General features: G+C 41.7%; 1 protein-coding gene across 2 annotated transcripts in view; it reads right to left on the bottom strand.

The window, feature by feature from the left end:
* Window positions 1–21,203, bottom strand: part of RGS5 (regulator of G protein signaling 5) — a 47,658-nt gene extending 26,455 nt beyond the window's left edge. The window contains exon 1 of one of the 2 annotated variants that reach the window (XM_025991270.2): window positions 20,834–21,203. In XM_025991270.2, coding sequence (XP_025847055.1) covers window positions 20,834–20,877 — 44 coding nt within the window. In that variant the 5' untranslated portion in view covers window positions 20,878–21,203. The remainder of the gene's footprint in view (window positions 1–20,833) is intronic. The other variant, XM_025991271.2, reaches the window with a different exon arrangement.
* Window positions 21,204–22,239: the final 1,036 nt, after the last annotated feature.

The raw sequence follows: 22,239 nt of genomic DNA, 5'->3' as shown, positions 1-22,239 counted from the left end.
CAAGGGTAACAGAGACAGTTCCTTGCCTCAGAGACAATTGGAACTGCTGAATGTAGGACACATACATGCAAACTAAATGCTATATTTTTTTCTAGTCATTGACCACCGTGGGTGGGATATGCCAATTAAAGGATATAGACCCCAACGTCAAGGAGTTCCAGTGTGTGCTAACGTGATGACACAAAAGCAGTGCAAAGGGAAACATGGCTTCAACAGCTGCCCCTACAGACCCTTCTGTATTTTTCCTTTATGGTCCTTATCAATTTGCACATATATCTCTGTATTTTTATTTGGGTCCTGTCTCTCTCTCTCCCATTAGCATGGCAGGTCTCCAACAATATCTGCTTGGTTCACGGTTCCAATCTCAGCACACAGCTCAGGGCCTGGCACTTAATAGGTGCTCAGAAAAGATTTGCTCTATAAATCGATGAATCAAAAAGTGAATGAATGAATTCAATTTCTAGCTGAGAGCAAAACTACATTTTGGGTTGAATGAAAAACAGGGGTGACTGTAATACTGGGGTGTGGCACAGAATAAGGCCTCCAGAACTAGGCTGTTTTTAATTTGGTTAACTGGGTGAGGGGATGTAAAACGTCACCAAATGACCACAAGGACTCTAAGGTAACTGGATTCAATTGCCATCTATTAAAGAGGTTGAAAGTTAAGTAAGGCTCAAACTGAGCGTGCTCATTTAGTTCCTCACTCCAGACCAGGTCTACTCTGAGGAGAAGGGGCAGGGAAGGCAATTACAACCTCTAGCAGCCTGATCAGAATCTATTGTGAGACCAAAATTTATCAGGACTTAAAAGAATTAGAAGTAGCCCAGAGGCACAGACCCGTCCTGTGGTTGGAAGACTTGGGGTCATCACGAGCAGGTTTCATTCTAGACTCCAGACATCTTTTGGGAACAGTCAAGAGGAAAGACAAGATGGAGAACATTTGGGAAATATAGAACAGGGATTTTACATTTCCAAAAGAAGTGTCCCAACAGGTCAGGTATCAAGGACAATCCAGTTTAAAGTGAATTCAGCTTAAATCTGTGTGGCAGATGCCCCCTGCTGGTCGTGGGGAAGTGTGTATGTCAGTGAGGAATTACCTAGAGAGCAGACCTGTGTGTTCCAGGCGGCCACCTTCTGAAAAGACACCCCAGGAGTAAAAACGACATGCCCTTTCTTGGCTCCTGAAAGTGCAATAAATACCCAGAAAAGATAAACAACAATCTCTAAAACACTTGTTAGCAACCAGTCTCCACTGGTCGCTGGAGAGTACTGCACCCACCAGAGTCAGCTGCTCTGAGACGCAAAGGAAAAAATTAGCTCCTCTGAGTTCCTGCAGTCGAGGTGTGAATCCCTTAGACAGAACCCAAGCTGAGGCTGACAGAAAAAAGGGAGCCCAGAGGGTGTGTGTTCACGAGGCAGGACCCATCTGGAAAGATTCATTTGGTTGAAGACTGGAAAAGCCTTCTTGTTGGCGGTTCTTTTAAAGCTCGAGATGAATGGAGTTTGTTACTCATCAATGGCTCATGAGAGGCAGGGGTTAGTAAAAGGCCTTGAAAACCCTTAGTAGAACATAAAGAAATAGAAGTGAATGATCAGGTCTGTTCAGAAACTGAAATTCTCAACCCTCCAGGGTTGTCGGAATGTGGTCTCTTAAAATCAAGATCAACTCTCACGTGTAGGGAGAAAGTAGTGCCAGGTCATTATGGTAGAGAGAGAATGCATCAAGTTTGGCATCTGCCATTTTCCTGAATTAACCTACTTCCATATGAACTATAAATAATCCGCTCCTTGTTTATGTTCAGTCTTCAACCTTGACCACCCCAGATTAACTTGTTATCTTCAGGTCCCTCGACCAGGGCACTTATTTAAATAAACTGACTTTATTTCATAGGATTATAGTAGAGATAGAAAAGACTGGCCTCAGTAGAGTTCTCCTTTTGCTCACTTGTTTATTCAACAAATTATTAAATGCTTGTCATGTGCCATACGCTATGATAGGTTTTGAAATCCGCACTGGAATGAAGAGAAAAGGTCCTCTCATGGAGTTTATATTTTAGTTGAATAAGACAAACACAAAACAAGGAATCAAAACAATGCAATGAAAAATGTTAGCTGGTTGTAATCACTACAGTATGACCTTACGTATGTAGGAGTTAGCTTCAGCTACATGGCCTAATAAGGAATTCACGTTGCACTGGTGATCAAGAAGCATCTTATTTTATTTTTTTAAAAGATTTTATTTATTTATTCATGAGAGACAGACAGAGAGAGAGAGAGTGAGAGAGAGAGGCAGAGACACAGGCAGAGGGAGAAGCGGGCTCCACATAGAGAGCCCGATGTGGGACTCAACCCCGGGACTGTAGGATCACACCCTGGGCCGAAGGCAGGCATTAAAACTACTGAGCCACCCAAGGATCCCCTATCAATAAGCATTTTAGAAAGATCATGCTCCAGAGGGGATTGTTGTAGGGGTCTCAGCTGTCCTTATTGATTGGGACCAACATCAGATGTTTGGCAGTTAGCCGAATATGTTAGAAATGAACTTTTACAAATAGGTTTGTTCATTAGATAATGGTCTCTCTCCTGTCATGATAATGGCCTAAGTCATGTGGACTGGTGACTTGTTGTGGAAACCCCAACCTGTTTCATAGAAAGGTTATACAAAGGTAATTACCCCTTCACCCATATAGACGGCACCTGTAGCTTGATCCCTAAAATAGTCCAACATTTACGCCTTGATTCTGAGATCCCCGTTGCCTGATACCACCTACAAGGGTATCAGAATCCTATCTCAGAATATTATTGTCTGACTCAATTTTTCCTACAAGTTGTGGTCAGAACACAAAGAATGAGGATTTTACTGATTAGAGGATGAGTAGTATAAACATTTTGACCAGCTTATTGATACAAATTTGCCTAAATAAGTTGGCCCAATTGGGTTTCACTATATGTAAGGTGGTCTTGCTTTCTTAAACCAGTAGCAAAGTTGTGGAGAAAGAAGTAACCAGGGCAGCCTCTGTGGTGCAGCGGTTTAGCGCCGCCTGCAGCCCGGGGTTTGATCCTGGGGACCCTGGATCGAGTCCCACATCAGGCTCCCTGCATGGAGCCTGCTTCTCCCTCTGCCTGTGCCTCTGCCTCTCTCTCTCTCTCTCTCTGTGTGTGTCTCTATGAATAAATAAATAAAATCATTAAAAAAAAAAAGAAAGAAGTAACCATCATCTATGACTAAACATTAATAGCTACATTTATCTACCAAAAAGAATCTGATAGTTGGATATGAATGAATTGACTTAGGTTTGTTTTCAACAGCCACTTCCTATCTGTGTGACTTTATACAAGTGATATAATATCTCTTGGTCTTGGTTCCATCATCTGTTAAAAAGGGATAGCATTAGTGCCTTCAGTAAAAACTTTCCGTGAGGAATTTGTGAGATAAAGTATATAAAAATTAGCACAGTACCTGAACATAAATGGCATGCAATATACAGTGATGGTCATCATCATCACCACCACCACCACCATCATCACTACCATCTCCACATCATCTCCATAATCACCATCACCATCATGATCACCACCACCAACACCATCCTCATGACCACCACCATCTCCATCATCACCATCATCATTATCATCATCATCATCATCATCATCATCACCATCATCATCACAGTCTTCATTACATACTTACAAAATTTCATCTTATACCACCTAGTATTACAGTTTATAGCAGTTTCCTTTAACTTTGGGGATATTGGCATTTGATTGCATTAAGCTCATTTTCTCTGGGTAGAATAAATGAACTCAATGCTGTGAAAGGTGAAATGAAGCAGAGTTACTTATGTCCAGGGATTTTAAAATGAAGCCAGGAGGCCATTAAAGAATTGGGCCTTATGCATGTTCTCATAGTATGAAATCATGAACCTTCAACTGGGCCAAACTGCAAATATTGCGAGGGCTCAGCCTGAACACCTGCAACTTGCTCTAGTAAGAGCTTTTGCTTAGTGATAGCCTTAGCAACCAATTATGTTCAGCTAAGATTTGCTTCCCACCACCAACACCAATAGAAATTCTTTGTAAACAACATATATAAGCATTCCCTTTTGTCTTTAAAAACCCCTGACTTTTGTTCACAGAGGGGAGGAGGTGGGGTGGAAACAATGCATTTGAGGTGCTACCTGGATCTGTATTCTCTGCATTGCAATTCTGAGACCCTCAAAATGCTTTTGTTTTATTTTAGCTTTGCCCCTTTGCTTGGTTGACATTGCCTTCAACATTACTTTCTTGGTGAAATGACAACGATACCAAAGTGAGAGAATGAGGAAATGTCAGAAGCAATTCCTCGTGACCCTACCCTGGGGAAGACAGGAGGAAAGCTAGGTGGGAAAAGCCAGGATGGTCTCAGCAGTGACCAAAAACAAAAGTGAGGGCCTGGTTCACCTATAGGTGGTGTGGAAAGGTCTATCTTTGTGGCACCCTCTTTACTCCCAATTGATCAAAAACAGACTCGACGTGGGTAGGTGAGTAAAGCCCAGTCCTATTTGATGATGCATTTTCTTCCTCAGTCATCTGGGGAAGAAACCCTCTGTCTCTCCAGATCCCTGGTATATCTAAGTGTAGAGGACCACGTGAGGTCACTGGACTTTCATTTCAATCACACAGTTCCTGCGTCTAGGTGCAAGCTCTCCATCTGGTCAAGAGGTCATGATGTGGGAAACGAAGGCAGGAGAAAAATTATTAAATTTCCTTACTACCTGCAGCCCCTTGGCAAGTCCTTGAAACAGGCAAGGGGACACTTCTCTAAGAACTCAGCTGCCTTGATATTAATACTTTGTTAAGGGCAAAAGGCAACCTTAAGTCTGACCCCCAAGACCCTGTAAGCCTACTTCAACATATAAAAATTCCTTTGGAAACTTCCTTCTCTAAACCCACCAAAATACATGTTGGCAATCATACCCCAAGCATATGACCCACGGGTATATATCTGAAGAGCACCATAACTGAGTTTTTACTAAACAGTAATACATGACCTTTTCCTAACAATAGCTAGAACCCCAACATCCTGGAAACCTTGTTCCAAAATTCCTGAGAGACTTACTGTGCTCCCTAACTCCCTCCCAACTTGAAAGTATATAAGGGCCACTCCTCATGACCTGAGGGCAGCCCTTTCTGCCCACAGATCCTGTCTCTGTGCTCCAATAAAACCACCTTTCTGCATTAAAGACGTCTCAAGAATTTCTTGGCCATTGGCTTTGAACCCTAATGCCTTTCCTACATCAGTCACTCCTCCTCACAGCAAATAGGTAGAAAGCCTGTGATTGGCAGCAATTCTTAAAGATAATAATAGGTTTATGTAAACAACAGTTTACATACAGTATTAGTTTATCGAGGCATTAATTCATGTAATCCGGGATCCCTGGGTGGTGCAGCAGTTTAGCGCCTGCCTTTGGTCCAGGGCGCGATCCTGGAGACCCGGGATCGAATCCCACGTCCGGCTCCCGGTGCATGGAGCCTGCTTCTCCCTCTGCCTGTGTCTCTGCCTCTCTCTCTCTCTCTCTCTGTGACTATCATAAATAAATAAAAATTTTTTTAAAAATTCATGTAATCCTCTCGATAGAGTTTTGCCTCTGACTTTCAAGAATCTATATTCCCCGAATTGCTGTTCTGAGACAATGCTTGAGATAACTAGGCCATTGTGCTTTCTAACCTCTGAGGGAGCTGTGTGGAGAAGCCAAAAGCAGATGTTAACAGAAGGTAATATTCCATTTCTGGCCTTCGTTTTCCAAGACCCTAACTCATTGGGAAGATAGGCTGACCTGTTCCCAAAGAGGAAGACTGCTTTTAATGAATGGTAAAAGAAGAAGCAGAAAAGTAGAGAGGGACAAGAGAGCATTCCTGAGACAAGGTCAGAGGTCAGAGGACTATGGTTCAGTGTTCTACAACTCTTCAAACCAGCACCCTCATCCACTCCACATACTCCTTTGCAGGACTCCAGGGAGGTGGTAGGAGCACAGAGGGGGAAAGATAGAAGGTGCCCATGAGACCTGACCTTTAGCACCAGAGCTCCTGGCTTCACCCAAAATGATATCCAGACCCAAGCAAAGGTCTAAGGAGTGGCCTCAAGGCATTGTGAAGCTTCAAATGAGAAATATAAATAATGATCATCCATTTTAAATTATTCAAAACCAGACACTTGTAAGTGTGGAAAAGCGTGCCCCACACAAACACAAGATTGCTTAAATTAAAACAGTAAGTGTTCAGGAGAACTCAGTAACCATATGGTGATGAAACCATGGGAATAGTGAACTATACATGGCAAAGTTTCCATCGCTGAAAAAAAAGTCATCAAGAAAAGACAAGCAACCAGCTGTTTTGGATAATGTAAGTCATGTATAACCAACCACCTGGATCTATTCAGATGATCTCATGTGACACTTTCCAGATCTCAACTCCATTATTACAGCGACATATAACATGTTCAATTGTGTTCAATCTCTTCCCTGCACTTGGCAAAGAAAATGTCCACCTCCCAACTGTGGCAAAATCCTGTCCCAGGTTATATAACTGGAAGAGTTTGTAAAGCAACGAGGCTGTTCCTAGAGGGACAATAAAGTGGAGTATTGGGCTTTTACCCATAAAATCAAATACCAAAACTAAAGGACAAGAGATGGAATAGTATGGTGGGTAAGGGCATGGATGTTGGAGCCAAACCATCCAGATTTATCTTATGACTTTTGGCAAGTTTTTAAACCTTACCTTTCCTCAGTTTTCTTATGTATAAAATGGAGGCATTAATGGCACCTACCTCATAAGGTTCTTATGCTGATAAAAGGAGTTACTACATATGAAGGACTTCTATTAATGCCTGACATATTTACCATGCCTCCATACTCAGCAGTGATGATGATGATGATGATGATGATGATGATGATGATGATGATTTACTAAAAATCTTGTGCTAATGAAGGAAAATGTCTCTTATTCCTTCTGGTCTCCCCATTATCTCTCAAGCACATGGTCACCCTCTCTTGGTGTCTGTTTGGCAATTTAAAGCTGTTCTAATACTCTAGGCCTTGAATAGATCTTGCTCCGTTTCTGAAACCTGCATAACTACTACAGCCTAGAGTGCTCTCTCTCTTCTCCAGTATAAAATCACCAAGTAAAGTCATGTTCAAGGGATCTTAGAGGGTTTTTAATTTGCCATCTCCTTATTTTAAAAGTGGAAAAACTGAGGTTTATAGAAATTAAAACGTTTTTACAAGATCTCACAAGATCTTATTTTAAGATTTCTAAGAAGTTACAGTGCAAGGGGTAGAACACATTTTTTTCTGCAAAGTTGTGGACAGCATATTTTCAAGAAATAATGCTAGTCCTTCATGAGTGTACATCTAGGAGATCCTGATGTATGCACTTCCAAATGAGATAGCAATATTCTTGGGGGCTAATAGCATATCTTACTTCCTTGGTCTCCCATAGCATCTTGAAATTAAGTACATTAAAGCTGCCATAAGTCCTAAGATCACAGGTCCACACTGCTTGGGCTTATATTCCAACTCTTACCAGCTGGCTGACTTTGGGTAAGTAACTTAGATTCTGAGCCTCTAGTTTCTGTGCCATATATATGTTATGAGGCTAAATAAATCAATGCATTGAAATGTTTAGAATGGTACTTAGAGCATAGTAAATAATCTATAAAGGTTATATATTCTTATTATTGTTTAATTATATTTGCCCCACTATTTCTAGCACAATGTCTTGGACATGGGTGTTTACTACTAAATGTTTATTGGATGAATGGAATGGAAGGAATGGAATGGAACGGAACAGAACGGAACGGAACGGAACGGAATGGAATGGAATGGAATGGAACGGAACAGAACGGAATGGAACGGAATAGAATGGAATGAAACAGAACGGAATGGAATGGAGTACGTTCAACAAGGATCTGGCTGACTAACATGCAAGATAAGCCCCTTTCAGAAGGCCTCCACCTTGGAATAATGCAACTAATTCTGAAGGCATAGAAAAAAATACATTGCTGGAGAACATCCCTATGGGGTGTCACAAAAAGCCAATCTGGAGATGTCTATTGCTGCCTGGAGTGGCTCAGAGCTACACTGTAATATTACCCCCTTTGTGCCGCTATTAAAAAAATGGGGAGGAAAAAAAGAGTATTGTTTTTCCCAGGCGTTGGCTACTCCCTACCCAAGGATTCCTGTGGAAATGGAGATATTTCCCATGCTTTCATGGCCTGTCTCCGACACATTCATCACTCAGAGTAGGTTAGTGGGGGTAATGAAAGAGGCCATGGGGGGACAAGACAGGATAGAAACAGATTATTTCCCTCTGACCTTCAATTCCCTGTTTTATTCAAAATATTGTTGGCAAGATTTCTGGACTTTTGATAGTTCAGCTTGGAAGGCAGATAATAAATAGTGGGAACATCGTCCTCAAGTTGAGGAAGACAGAAATTTATGGTTTATTTTGAGTTCCCAAAGTGGAGGGGTCAGAGTCATTCCCACGAGAGCTTCTCTGAACACTGGTGTGACCCATAGCCTTTGAACATCTCCATGTTATTCTGCTTTAAATTATGAAGAGGGACTTCGCAGACTGGAGGTTTCTAGTTCTACATGGCCCCTATCTTACTTAACTTGTTTCATATATTACAAAAGAAGGACGTAAAGTGGATAATAAAGAGTGTTGAAGAAGGCAGAAAGGAAAGAGCATCAAAATAAAATTCACTGGGACCTTACTCAACAGTAACATGTGCTACATCACTTAATAAAACCATGGTTCCCAGAATTTAATGTGTCCTCTCACTGTGAATTCATGTAACAGATCCAAATTCATTACCTCGAATAATCACAAACAGTTGGTTAACATTTATCTTTGCCAAATTATTAAAAGGTTTTGCCGGGCAAAATAATGACATAAGTGTGCGGAAGAAGAGAACTATTTCTTGTCTGAAGCATGGAATTTGATTTCATACCACTTCTTCTCTCCCTCTGCCAAAATATGGTAACAACCCCTTATTATTCTCAAGATTTCTATTTTCAAGAACTATCTAGTTCTTGATTCACACACTCATTTCCATTCACTTATCCAACACAAATGCAATAGACTTAAAGACCCCCATCTTTCAGGCACCGTGCTAGAGCATAGGGGAGAGTTTTACAAAATAAGAAGAGATTGTTCCTTACCTCAAGTAGCTTTCATTTTACAAAGAAGATACATCTACATAATTTTATTGAAATGCAGCTGTGATATGGTGGACTAAGCCTTAGATTTGAAACCAGCTCCTTGGAACTCATGCACATCAAGTGTACTGTCTGACCTTGGGCCCGACATTTAAATTATCTGTGCTGTGGGGGCACCTGGATGGCTCAGTCAGAGAAGCATCCCACTCTTGATTTCAGCTCAAGTCATGATCTCAGTGTCCTGGGATAGAGCCTTGGTGTCGGGCTCCACACTCAGCACGGAGTCTGTTTAGGATTCCCTCTTTCCCTCTCCGTCTGCCCCGCCCCTCGCTTGTGCTCTCTCTCTCTCCCTATCTCTCTCTAAAATAAATAAATGAAATCTTTAAATAATTATCTGTGCTTTTTCATTGGTAAAACAATGATGCTGATGATATCTACCTTGCAGGGTTAGAGTAAGAATTAAACCAGGTGCTTTCAAATATCCAACCAAAGCTGAATCTGAGGGAAGTAGGGGAAGAAGAGGTATGAGCTAGAAGAAAGATGAAAAAGTTCTGTGAGGGTGAAGAAGATAGAGGGCTAGCTTCTCCCCAAGGGAGAAACAGAGAAAGTCTCCCTGAAGGGTTGAAGTTTGGGGATGTATGATCTGGCTGGATCCTGTCCTGATCTGGGAGGACGGGGAATCAGTGTGCATCCCCACACAGGTGCTCGCTTCCTGTGTTTCTTCCGTCTTCCCCTGGATCCTTCCCAAAGTTTGATATAGAAATCCACATCTACCTAAGACATTTTCTAAAAATTCCAAAGAAGTTTTCAAAGTTCGGGAGTGTGTTGCTGGGTCATAAACCTGGACACTTGTCTCATAAGCATTCCCTCACATTCATCCCCAGGGGCAAGGCCATCTGCATTGTGGCACTCCCACATCGGGACCTGAAGAATGGGGATGCCCTACCCTGTGTGGTTACTGGGATAGGATGGTAGTTGCTAAGTTAGAGAACTGGGCTCGGGATAGAAACAATGTCCAGGAACCATGCAGATGGTCACCCAGTTGCCACCAGAAAGATGCAAAGCAGGAGTCTCTGAGCTGAGGGCCCTCCCCTAGACTGAAGGCACAAAGGATCTTAGACAAATGCATGTGTAATTTCATGTCTTGCAAATGCAAGTCATAGCTGATAGGAGACCATCAGATATAAAACACAAAGGAGAAAGGGCCCGAGGAAGCAGGCCCTGAGAGGTGCTAGGGATACGCCACAGAACACAGACGGGAAGAACAAAGTCTTCTAAATGGTATAAAGGATCTAGTTAAATCCTTGAGATATGGCCTGCTCTGGCGAAATGTTCACTCAAGATGGCAGAGGAACAATCTACAAGGCATTGAAACAGGCACACGAAGAAGGGGAGTTGGGAGGGGTTCTTGTCTCATTTAATTTTGGATGCTATGCAGTTCCCTGTTCTGGCCCCATTCTGAGACGTGGCTGCAAAGTTTCCCCAACTGAAAATGACTAAGAAAAATCATACACTAAGAAAAATCGCACATGTCCAGGTAATGAAATAGTTTACTCAAAACACCTAGTGCATAACCTTATTTAGTGCATGTAACGATCCTATGAGGGAAGTATAAATATTACCCCCATCTTGCAGGTGAGAAAACTGAATTACCAAGAAGTGTGTGGATTTGCCCCAAATCATCTTTTTTTTTTCAGTTTTTTTTAATATATTTTATTTATTTATTCATGAGAGACAGAGAGAGAGAGAGAGAGGGAGAGGCAGAGACACAGGCAGAGGGAGAAGCAAGCTCCATGCAGGGATCCCGATGCAAGACTCAATCCCAGGACTCCAGGATCACACCCTGGATCAAAGGCAGGCGCTAAACTGCTGAACCACCCAGGGACCCCCCTGCCCCAAATCTTCTGATAAATGACAGTGGTAGGAGTCAAACTCAATCTCATTTCAGTCCCTGGGCTCTGACTTACTGTAATAAGCCTGTCTCATGCTGTTCAGTTATTCTAACTGGAAGCTCTATGCATCTGGTAAGCAGAAATGGGGGACATTTTTTTTTCTTAGAGACTACAGTTTATTTGGTAGCCCAAACCTTCTGAAAGATAGTGTCTATGGAAGAATAAGTATTTTACAAGTGAAGACACACAAAATTCATAAATTAAAGTCCATCAGACAAAATAAAATAAAGGTGAAAGCTCAGTCTGCAGACCTTGATTTAGCTTCAACTTTCACCAGGTAGGAGATCTTGGACAAGTCACCAAACTAGGTCTGGGCCTATTTTCTTATCTATGAAAGAAGGCATTTGTCTGTGACCCTAATACTATTCACAGACTATGATTCTGAGTTGGTGGTATGAGAGAGGAGAGAAAAAAAAAAATCATACCCCCTCTCAAGAAGCAGAATCCATCAATTCCAGGCATTTGACTTTACTGCGTGCATCTGGGTGACCAAGGTTGTGCAAGGAACTCATTTCTAGACTATCATGATCAACAGTTGTCTTAGCTATTCTTGCCCTTTTCTTGTTCGGAAGCCAGGGTCCATTTAATAAAATGTTCCATGAGTGGACAATGAAAGTCCCATATTCCTCCCCTTGCTGCAGTCCAGACTCTGCCACTCCTCTTGGCTTAATTACCGACCTTGGGGCTCTGTGTGGATCAGGAAGGGAGACAAAATTTAAGCTATTCTTACTGAATCCGGAAGATAAAAGTTAGAGGGCAGTTAAAAAAATAAAAAATAAAAAATAAAAAATAAACTAAAGGCTTTTGATACCTCAGCTGAGAATTTTGGAAAAAAAAAAAAAAAACAACTTACAGAGGGGGTTTCCCCTAATGTTGCCAACTCACAGAGAAAGTGTAAATGCTACCCCATGAGCACGGGAGACATATTTGTCCAAGAAGGAAAAAAATCCCTGTCGATCTACATTCATCTCTGTGAACAGCTTTGCTTTCAGTTTGCCTTCACAGATATCTGATTTCAGCAATTGATCTTTTGTCCCGCCAAGTTATAAAAATATCAGGGGTGTCCATGTTCAAGTGACATAAGTGTTTTTAGATTTGGGGGATTCAGAAACAGAGTCTAAGATTCTGGAAGCTTATCATTCAGAAGGCACCAGCACCAGACCTCAGACAGTGGGCTTCTCTGAGAGAGTCTTTAGTGTGACCTGCTCTGTTGACCTTGTCCCAAAGAGCACACGTCATTTGGTCCATGGTCTGGAACTCAGGTATCTCTTGTAAGCTATCACCTAAAATACGCTGCCAAACACAACAAACGACTCTGTCAATGGAACGTCTTGACTCCTTCAAAGCTTCCTGAATCCCCACAGACAAGTGCCTCATCCAGAAAGAGATGTTCTACAAGAAAAAGTCAAAAAGTAGTAGCTTGACCCAAAACAGCTCCACATGCTTCACTACCTTACAGAGTAGACCACTTCACGTTCTTCAAGTGTCTTACCTCACACTGTATGCCCTTCTCTGATGTTGATAGGATAGTTCTAACATCTTTCTGGAATGTAGAGTTGTGAGGATCTGAGTGAGAGTCTGTACAGAAGAGCTAGGTATTGCTGGACAAGTGCCTGGGGAAGCAGTCAGATAGCAGAAAGAAGAACATGTAGAACAGAGACGAGTGACCTTAGCCTTGTTTACTACTCATGGAGCCCTTGTGATGATCACCTACCTACTGCCCAAAGCATTCAAAGACTGTTTGGTTGAGTCCTTTCAACCCTACCAAATTTCCTTTTTAAAGGAGAAACAATGTCAAGCCAAGTTATTTTATCTTGACATGGCAACTAAATGGAATGCTCTGCAAAGAAATGCCCTGTATGAACTTTCCAGGAACATGCTGGTCAGAGAGAATAAAACCAGTCATATGTGTATTACTTGTGTTAATGACACATGCATCCTATGATTAGATTGGCTGCATCTTCAGATTTTCCAGGAAAGATCCAATTTCTTTTTTGTTATTTTAATATTTTATTTATTTGTTCATGAGAGACACAGAGAGAGAGGCAGAGACACAGACAGAGGGAGAAGCAGGCTCCATGCAGGGAGCCCAACGTGGGACTCCATCCTGGGTCTCCAGGATCACGCACTGGGCTGAAAACCGCTGGTTGGGGGGGGGTGCCCCAAGATCCAATTTCTAATGCCAGGGGTAAAGGCAAGCTCTATGAGTGGAAATTGCAGTCACTGTGTACTACATGCCTGGCGTGGATTCATGTAGTCCAAAGCAGTCCCCACATCATTTCAAGAATTGCTGGGACTCCAGGATCTATGCAGCTGGTAGATGAAGACTGTTTAAATATAAAAAAAGGCCTAGAAATCCTGATTCAACTTTCTCATTCCAGCCTCAGAGATGGAAACTCTTTTGCTGTTAATGCAAAGTGTGAGTCTCCTCGGCAGCACTAGGAAGGGCATGGGTGGGCCACTCCCACTCTTTCCATTGACTGGAGAAAAACATGACCTGGTATGAGAGCAGTCAATGGAACCACACCCCCAAGGCCAGGCATGTCTGTGTCCTTATATCGCATTTCCTTCCCTGCCCTCCAGGAGCTTATACTCTTGAGATTAACTGTCAACAAAGTACACAAATCATAGACTGTTAGAATCCATGATCTTTGAACCTAAATTATCCTCGAATTTTACAAGAAACTGAAACCATCTTTTCCTTTCCTGGAATTCACCAAAATAAAAGAGTCACATTCCACTGCACATAAATATATATTTTTCACAAACTCAAAGTTTATTCTGAATGTGTCACAAGTATTTTCAAGAAATATGGGGTTCTTAATTTAGTCCTTTGAGATCCAAAGTGGCTGGAAGAAAATTGCACATTTTTAAGTGATTGCTGCTTTCAAGCTACATCCAGAAGTTAGCTCCCTGGCCTTCCTGTGGGATTGGGATGAGATGTAAAATTAGAATAAAAGTACAATCTTTCCTCAAAATATATAATGTCCAAATTAAGGACAATAAAGCATTGAAGCTGGAAGGAGGGTAGAGGATCACATAGTTGACTCATCACCATTACAAGTATGGTGATGAGACTGGGAGAGGCCCTGACTCAGGGCTCATCCTGCTGCTGCTTAGCAGAGGCCAAGGTTACAGCTCAGGACACCTGTATTCCCCACCCACTACCCTTTCCATGTGTTATATAACCTTTTACACTTGCATCTAAATATTCTGTGATCTACGGGGGCACCAGGATGGCTCAGTAGGTTAAGCATCTGACTCTTGATTTCAGCTCAAGTCATGATCGCAGGGTGGTAAGATTAAGCCCTGTATCGACTTCCTAAGATTCTCTCTCTCCCTCTGCCCTTCCCTGCTCCTATCCTCCCCACCCCCCTCATGCATGCACGCATGCTGGGGGGGGGGGTGTAAATAAATAAATGAATAAAAATTCTGTGTTCTACGAATAATTTCAAGAAAAAGAAATAAAAAACAGGAAGCCTATTGACTAAAGAGAGATTTAAAGGTCCCTCAAGCAATCCTGGGGTTTATGTGTTATCTGCTCCTTGGGGGAGATTTGGGGATATCCTTCAGTCCTGGTTGGAAGGGAGACTGGCTGCATGTGAGCTAGTTCAGCAGTAAGTTAGGGAAGGGGACTAGTTCCCACACCAAGAGAAGTAAGAACAGAAAAAGGATCTGCACCCCAAGAGACTTCCAGCTCCTGGCAAGGTGTGTTGTAAGCAGTTGGAGACTAAGATAATGTGATTTGATGTAGAGAAGCCAGGCAGGCTCTGTGAGAGGATTTTTGCACTCAGTGAAGGGACAGGAAGAGGGGGAGAAAGGGCACTGGAGACAAACCTCTCAGGTCAGTGTTGTTTATGAACAGTGCTCCCTGCCTCACCACACCTGCTCTGTCGAATTGCTTCTAATAAGATTGCTAATGTCTCCCCACTAGATAAAAGCACTGGCCTCTCAGTTTCAAGGTGTCCTTAAGTGCATTTGTAAGAAGTACTTCTACATAATCGATGGTAGATCAATCGCTGGTGCTTATCTATCTAATAATAATAAAAATCAGGAATAACAATAAAAAAAAAGTGTGACCTTTGTTTGATCCTGGTTCAAACAATCCAGCTGCAAGAAAGTCATTGAGGATATTTGGATGCTTACAGAATATTTTCTAATATTAAAGAATTGTTCAATTTTAAGTATGATCATGGCTTTTGATGGCTTTTAATGTTTTGTGAGAAGTTGCTATATTTTTAAAGGAGATATCCGCTGAAAGAATTATGGATGAAATGGTAAAAATTCTGTACTATCCGACACACTCATCTTTATTATTTAAAAAGATGAAGTTATGATGAGGAAAGATGGAAATAAATAAGCTCTATCAAAGACCTTGGCACATAATTGAGGTTTAAATGATTTCCTGACTACCCGCAAAGAGGGAAAGAAGGATGGAAGGAAATTAATTCTTTGATAGGGGTTATAGCATTTCTCCCCAATAAGAAAAATATCCTCATTTACAGTTGAGGAAATGAAGCTTAGAGAGGTTTAGTGACTTCTCCAGTTGGCACAACTAGGAAGTAATAGAAGTAGAGTTACGAGCACCATGTTCTTTCCGCTGCACCTCCTTGCTGATGTTAAGGCAGAGGGTAGACTGTGAACTTGCCTCCTTCCTTACTCTGGGCTTTCTTCACTATTCCTAAAATGTATAATCTTAGGAGTTACCTCCTCAGGCCATCAAAAACAGGCGTTCACTGCCTTATCCTCTGGATGACTCAGCTTTGGAAATACAGTGCAGGCTCAGTGTTATCTGAGAACTGATTGGGACTTTAGAGGAAGAAAGAGATAGGAACCTGCTATCTTCTGGTCTCCAGCCAGAGCCTGGTTCCTGTTACTAAGGATTGATCCTGTCTGAACTAATTAAAGTTCAGTTCCTTTGCTTTCTGGCCAGGAGGACAGACAAAAGCCATGACCATGAAGCATTAACCCCATCCCTAGATATCAGCTGTCCCATAACAGTGGAGAGTCTTTGCTCAAGAAGGAAAAATTAGATAACCTTTCAAGGATCATCCCAAACTTCAGGTTCTGGGACCCAAATGTGTTTTGAATTGAGATCTGCTGTTTCAACATAGCCCAGACTGAGTGAAAGACTAGGAAGAGGCGCCCCTTTAGAATCGGGGATGTGATCCATCGGGAAAGCTCAGGCAGCAGCTGCAGGAGACAGAGCCAGGGTGATAGGCTCAGAAGCTTCCCCAAGCAGCCCCAGGCCTACCCTCACCAGAGACAGAAAGACCTGCCTCTTTTCCTAAGGAAGTTGCAGGAATGCTGCAGGCTCCTCTCCACCTTCCTCCCTCTCCTAACCCTTCCCCGCCCCCCAGCTCCTCTTTATTTTATCGTGGTCTCTAACACCACTGCTACTCTACTGTTCTTCCCATCCCTTTCTTTGCAAGCAGATGAAGCACCAGGCCAAACTGGGAGCAGCCCTGTCTCCACTTATAAATGTATTTGTGCATTCTCTTGACAAAATATTTATTGAGTGCTTACCATGTACCTGCTTGTCTGATTGTTTAGTAAATAAACTCCTTAGGCAAAGGGGAAGGGGTGAATATCTTTCCCCTGAACAAATCTCTTCGATCGATCTTCACAGACAGGAGTGGAAGGGAATTCGACAAATTCCAAGGCAACAGTACACAGGATGTGCTGCATGGGAGGTTAACTGATTAGAAATTCAAATTCCCTTCTTGCTTGCCTCAGAGAGATAATACAGGGATAGTACAAAGTCCAAAGATACCCTAACAGCAGCCAAGCTCCTTGGGCCCTCTCTCTTCCTTGACTCTGCCCAGGCAGACCAGAGATTTGGCCTTGAGATGCCTTCTTTCTCTTGACTCTTCTCAGCTAGACCTGACCAACCCTTTCTTCCCAAGGCTTCATTCATGAGCCTGGGTTAAGTATCATTTCTTATAACTTCTTGCAAAGTTTCCCTGACCCAAAAGCTCTCTGAGCTCCCCACCACCTCCTCCCAGTCTTGTACTTCTTTGCACTCCATCATTTATTCCTTCATAGAGGATCTCAACACCATAGACTCATTTCTTATTATTTGTCTCCCTAACTGGACTGCAGTTTCCTTGAGAGCAGGGTCTGTGTCATTCATCCTCATGCTTAAGGCAAGTATGGAGTTTGAAAAGCAATCCAGAGAAATAATCAATATTGTGTCAGCAATAAAAACCAAAACAAAAGTGACTCACCACATCTCATCTTTATTAAACAGTTCCTTTACTTTCTTAACATTATAAAGTTTCACTGAAATACTGGGTGATTATATCTCAAGACTTTCTACGAGCTACAGCAAGCTTCAGATTCATACTTATTCCCAGAAAGCCTGATCCTAAAGTCAACTAGAGGCACTCTCACTATCTCTGTAGGCTTCTTTGATGGTGTTTTATCTACTCTGACTGAGCTATGACTTGTTCAAGTTCGTTGGCAAATTATCCTCCATAGTTGGCCCAAGGATGTGTTCATATCCTTGAAAAAGCAGTATTTATTTAATCCTCAGACCCAGGAGACTTAGACTACTCAGCAAGGTGCTTCCATGTGGCTTACTGCCCTTAAAGAATTAGTTGACTAGTGGCCTTGCTTTTTAGGCGACTTTCTACTCTAAATTTCCCACACTTAGACCCATCTATAAATCAGGAGAGGAGAAAAAAAATGGAATCTATTCAGTAAAAATAATAATAAACTTAAAGAACCAGAAAGTCACTTTCCTCATTAACTTTCTACAGGTCCTGAAATTCCCAACATTGTCACGAACTTGAGATGACCAGAAGCTCCCGTGTGAACTGTGGATTGAAAACATTTCACCACCAGCAGCCTTTATAATCATAAACAGAAGTCAGAGCTACGGCAGATGCTGACAGAGGTATAAGGTTTGTGAGACTTTATAAATATCCCAGGGAAAACTCTCTGTCAGAAGCTAAGCTTTCATTACTTCCCTACTCTCCTTTTCAGGTTAGTAGAGACTGAACTTGGTGACAGGACTGGTCAGTACTGAAGGAGAACAATCTTAATAATCACGCTGGCTTCCTTATATTATGCTAACAACTTTTTTGGAAATCATCACAAAAACACTTTAATTTTAGAGTATTTTTGTCGTTTTCCAAAGAGCAGTGTTTACTTTAAAACTTAAACTCTTTCAGAGAAATTCAAGAGACTCTAGAAATAAAATGGATTTTCAAAAGGAGCCTAAAACCCAAGTTGAAAATCATGGGTGAAAAAATAAGAACTTGAACTGACTCAACTTTTTTTTTTTTTAAATTGACTCAACTTTTTCATTTTTCCACCAACTGTCATATTGCTACCCACACGGCACTGGTTTCAATATGCCACAAGGCAGAAGTTTGGGGTGGTCACCATTTGTTGCTCATATATTTGGATTACTGGTCTCTCTAAATATATAAAAATATGTGAGGTCAACTTTGGGTTTTAATAAGCAATAGTCTTAAAGATCTAAAGAAAGAAAAATAGTTTCTATGAATATATCATAGATGACTCTGGCATAATGCTTCCCTACACATTAAACAAGGAATACTTTCTAGGATTAAATCTCCTGGAACATGGAGTAAATCTTACTTTCTTGTAAATCAGAATTAGAATCTCTGAGTAGGTGCTTCTGCCGCTGCCATGATTTCAGCACAGCGTTAGGTTCTGGATGATTTTTCATTAATTGACTCTTTTCTGCTCCCAAACTTTTAGAGAGAAATTAATTAGGATAAATTTCCCTTTAATTACATCTCTGGTTGGCCACAGACATAAATTGTGGTTTAAAAATATTTAAACTATGTCAGCATGGAAAAAGATGTTAGAGGACAGTAACTCCAACTCTAACTGGTTAAATGAGAATATAGAATCCTGGGGGAGTGAAAGAACTTGCTCATGGGTGCAAATTTAGATAATGACAAAACTGAGTCTGCTTTTCACTCTTTTGCAAGTCCTCTTTCCACTGTGATCAATCACATGTTAATCTGGTTTCTGTAAACTGAATTTTATTCCTATGCAACCAGAAGGTGCAATGTAACTCTTCAGTAGGGCTTTCCATTATAACCAGATTCATTTTGTAAGGATCTATGTTGTCCTGATTTATTTTATAGGAGTCTTCAAACATCTTATCTAAGCATTCAGGCCCATCCACGTTCCTCTTGCAGCGTGGAGAGAAGTGGAAAGGGGGGGGGGGGGGGGCTTCTGAGGACGAGGGAAATGAAACAAACAGAAGAGCCGGGATGGTGGTTTTGGATGCATTCATTCATCCAAATTCATCCTATGCTTCAGGATACTCTCAGATTTTTCCATGAATGTGTGCTAACAGTTCGACAGTTCCACAATTCCATTTCTCCAAAACACCCCTGTCAGGCAGCATTGTCATTGGAAATAGGATTCTATTTGCAATGGAAATAGAATGTGAAAAAAATGAATAGGAAACAGAAATTGCAAGAGTCTACCACACGCCAGTAAATTAAAAGGTTTAGGCAATCTAGGAAAAAATGCTTGCTCCTTGGCCACCCTAAAATATCCCACATGAACATTAGTTATATCATGGAGCATAAGATTTTACTGTGCACTCAACAACACAAAAAGTGATTCAATATTAATATTCATGTTCACATGTCAGATATAAAGCAGTAATAGGAGTCAGACCTGAGCTTGTAAGAGATGAGATAAATCATAAATAACCCATTGAACAAAATCGTCTTAGGCAAACACTGCTGGTGCCTTTATGGATAGAGTTGGGTTGCAAGAAATTCATCTTCATTACTTTTAAACACTGAAAACTCGACCCAAATGTAATCAAATCTATTCTTAAAAAATAAGAGGAGGATAAACATCTTTACTACTTCCCGTGTCAAGTAGTGTTGTTGGGTTGTCAGCCTAGATGCTTAGGATTCCCTCCAGAATTCAGGCCAGTTTAAGGATTACCAGAGAATCTCAATGGTGTTTTCCTATTTATCTAAAAAAAGAATCCTAGCTAATAAATAACTTCTGTGTCCCACTGTCTTTCTTCCCTCAAGCAATCCAGATACTTCCATCTAATGGGATCAAGATACAAAGAACAATGAGAAATCCCCTCCTCCTCGTCACAAACCTGCTCCCCTCTCTCAGTCCACACACATCAATTAACAAAGGTTAACATTTAGACAGTTTTAATATGTGCCAGACAGTGTGCTGAGTGTTTAATATGCAGTAGTTCATTCAGTCCTAATAACCAGTCTGTGAGGTAGATGCTCTTGGCACCTCCGTTTCACAGAGAAGGAAATCAAAAAACAGAAAGAGTAAATAAATTGCCCAAGCCCACAAAAGAGTCAGTAGGAGTCACGGTTCAAAGGCAAGCAGGGCAGTGTGATGTTGGAATCCATTCTCCTAACCATGCACTTTTGACTCTGAGCAAGCACCTGTACAATAGGCATCTCCTTGGAGGAAATGAAGCTCTGGATATGAAATGGTGCATAAGCTACCCCATGGTGGATCTGTGTCCTACAGCTCAGGCCACACAAGCCTCTGTACCATTGACAGAGAGGAGGCAAGCCCCAGTCTACAATCCTACACCTGTTGCAGCACAAACAACAACGGCTTTCTGTTGCCCCTGGATATCCTCCCCCTGAGCAGAGATTTTGCGTATCTCCATCTCTTAAACCCAAATAATTTGGTTCTCACCTTTCCAGGCATGAATGGGGCAAAGCTGCAAGTCCTTTGCACATTTTGGCAAGTGGCTTAGCTCCTCAGTTTTGAGCACAAATTCTGAACGGCAGAGCGAGACTTTGAAAACTTCACAACTGTCTGAGTCTGCCTCTCCCTCTGAGGAATATATAGAGGCTCTCTGCCAGCCCTCTGTCGCTCCTGGACCAATCCAGACCTTAGAGGAAATCGCTGGCTGGGGAGCAGCAGCAACTGTAGGAGCTGGAGGCTGGGATCCTGTCTCTGCAGCTCTAGGCTTCCCACTGCTCCAGTGAGGACACTATTCTGCTGGGGCAGGTCAGAGCCCTCAAACCCAGCACAGGCCATTCATGTTTTAATGGGTAAGTGTGAGCCAGCCACAGAGCAGCCCTGGACTACCCCAGATCCATCACAATCCTAGCCTGTTAGGACTGCAAGAGTCCCAGGGATCAGTTAGCCTAACTGTGCCACAGTGGAGGAGGGGAGATTTGGAAAAGCTGAGATGTGGACTGAGTATCTACTTGTGCCAGGCTGCCAGGCAGTTAGCTGGGTGCTAGGAATTTAAAGAAAGGCACTGCCTGCTCTCAAGACCCCAGAACATCCTATCAATACAATGTAAGTGAGCAATGGAGGCAGGCCCAAGATGTGTGAGCTTTCAAGGGCCACCAGGGAAGATCTGGGGGGAGGAAATAAGCCCTGAACTTAGTGATATAAGAGACAAAATATGCTACACCATTCTATCTACTAGATATTGCCCCCAAGTTCCCCTAATTCTATAATTGGCCTTCTGATTATTCTTTACTTTGATAACAACATCAGGTAATTCCTTGGACCCTGCCCCCACCTCCTTTGGTCAGTTTTGCCTGGCCTTTGCCTGACCTTTGCCTGTCTTCAATCACTCCAAGATTATTCCCATCCAAAAGCTACCTTATTTGTGTTTCATCCTATCAGGACCCAAGAGCTTGATAAATTAATATGTAAATACAGATGCCTGAAGGGTAGGCATGAGTCTAAGCTAAAAATAAACAGCAATTACATCATCTGTAAGAAAAGCTCTAAATATAGAATTACAGATGGTTCTCATAATGTTCCCCATTGTCTAAAATTATTTGTTTTACACTGTTGGTTAGGGCTCGTTACTGGCTTGTAAAGTCTGTGTACTGTATTATGATCTAATGTTTTAAATTAAATGAATAGGTTATAATAGACACATAAGCACATTGCATGAAGAAAGCTAAATACTTTTCTGAGATTTTTTGCTTTAATTATCCATATGGGTGTGTGAACAACATCATTAAATAAACTATATTAACTATATTTCTTACTATAATTTATAATCAAAAAAGTTCGAAGACCACAGCTCTCTACCATATATTTTATTAACAAAGAAACCCGTCATAATCACC

The sequence above is a fragment of the Vulpes vulpes genome, chromosome 5 (assembly GCF_048418805.1).
Source record: "Vulpes vulpes isolate BD-2025 chromosome 5, VulVul3, whole genome shotgun sequence".
Taxonomy (NCBI): Eukaryota; Metazoa; Chordata; class Mammalia; order Carnivora; family Canidae; genus Vulpes; species Vulpes vulpes.
The sequence above is the reverse complement of the archived record's forward strand: the minus strand, read 5'-3'. Positions and strand labels throughout refer to the sequence as shown.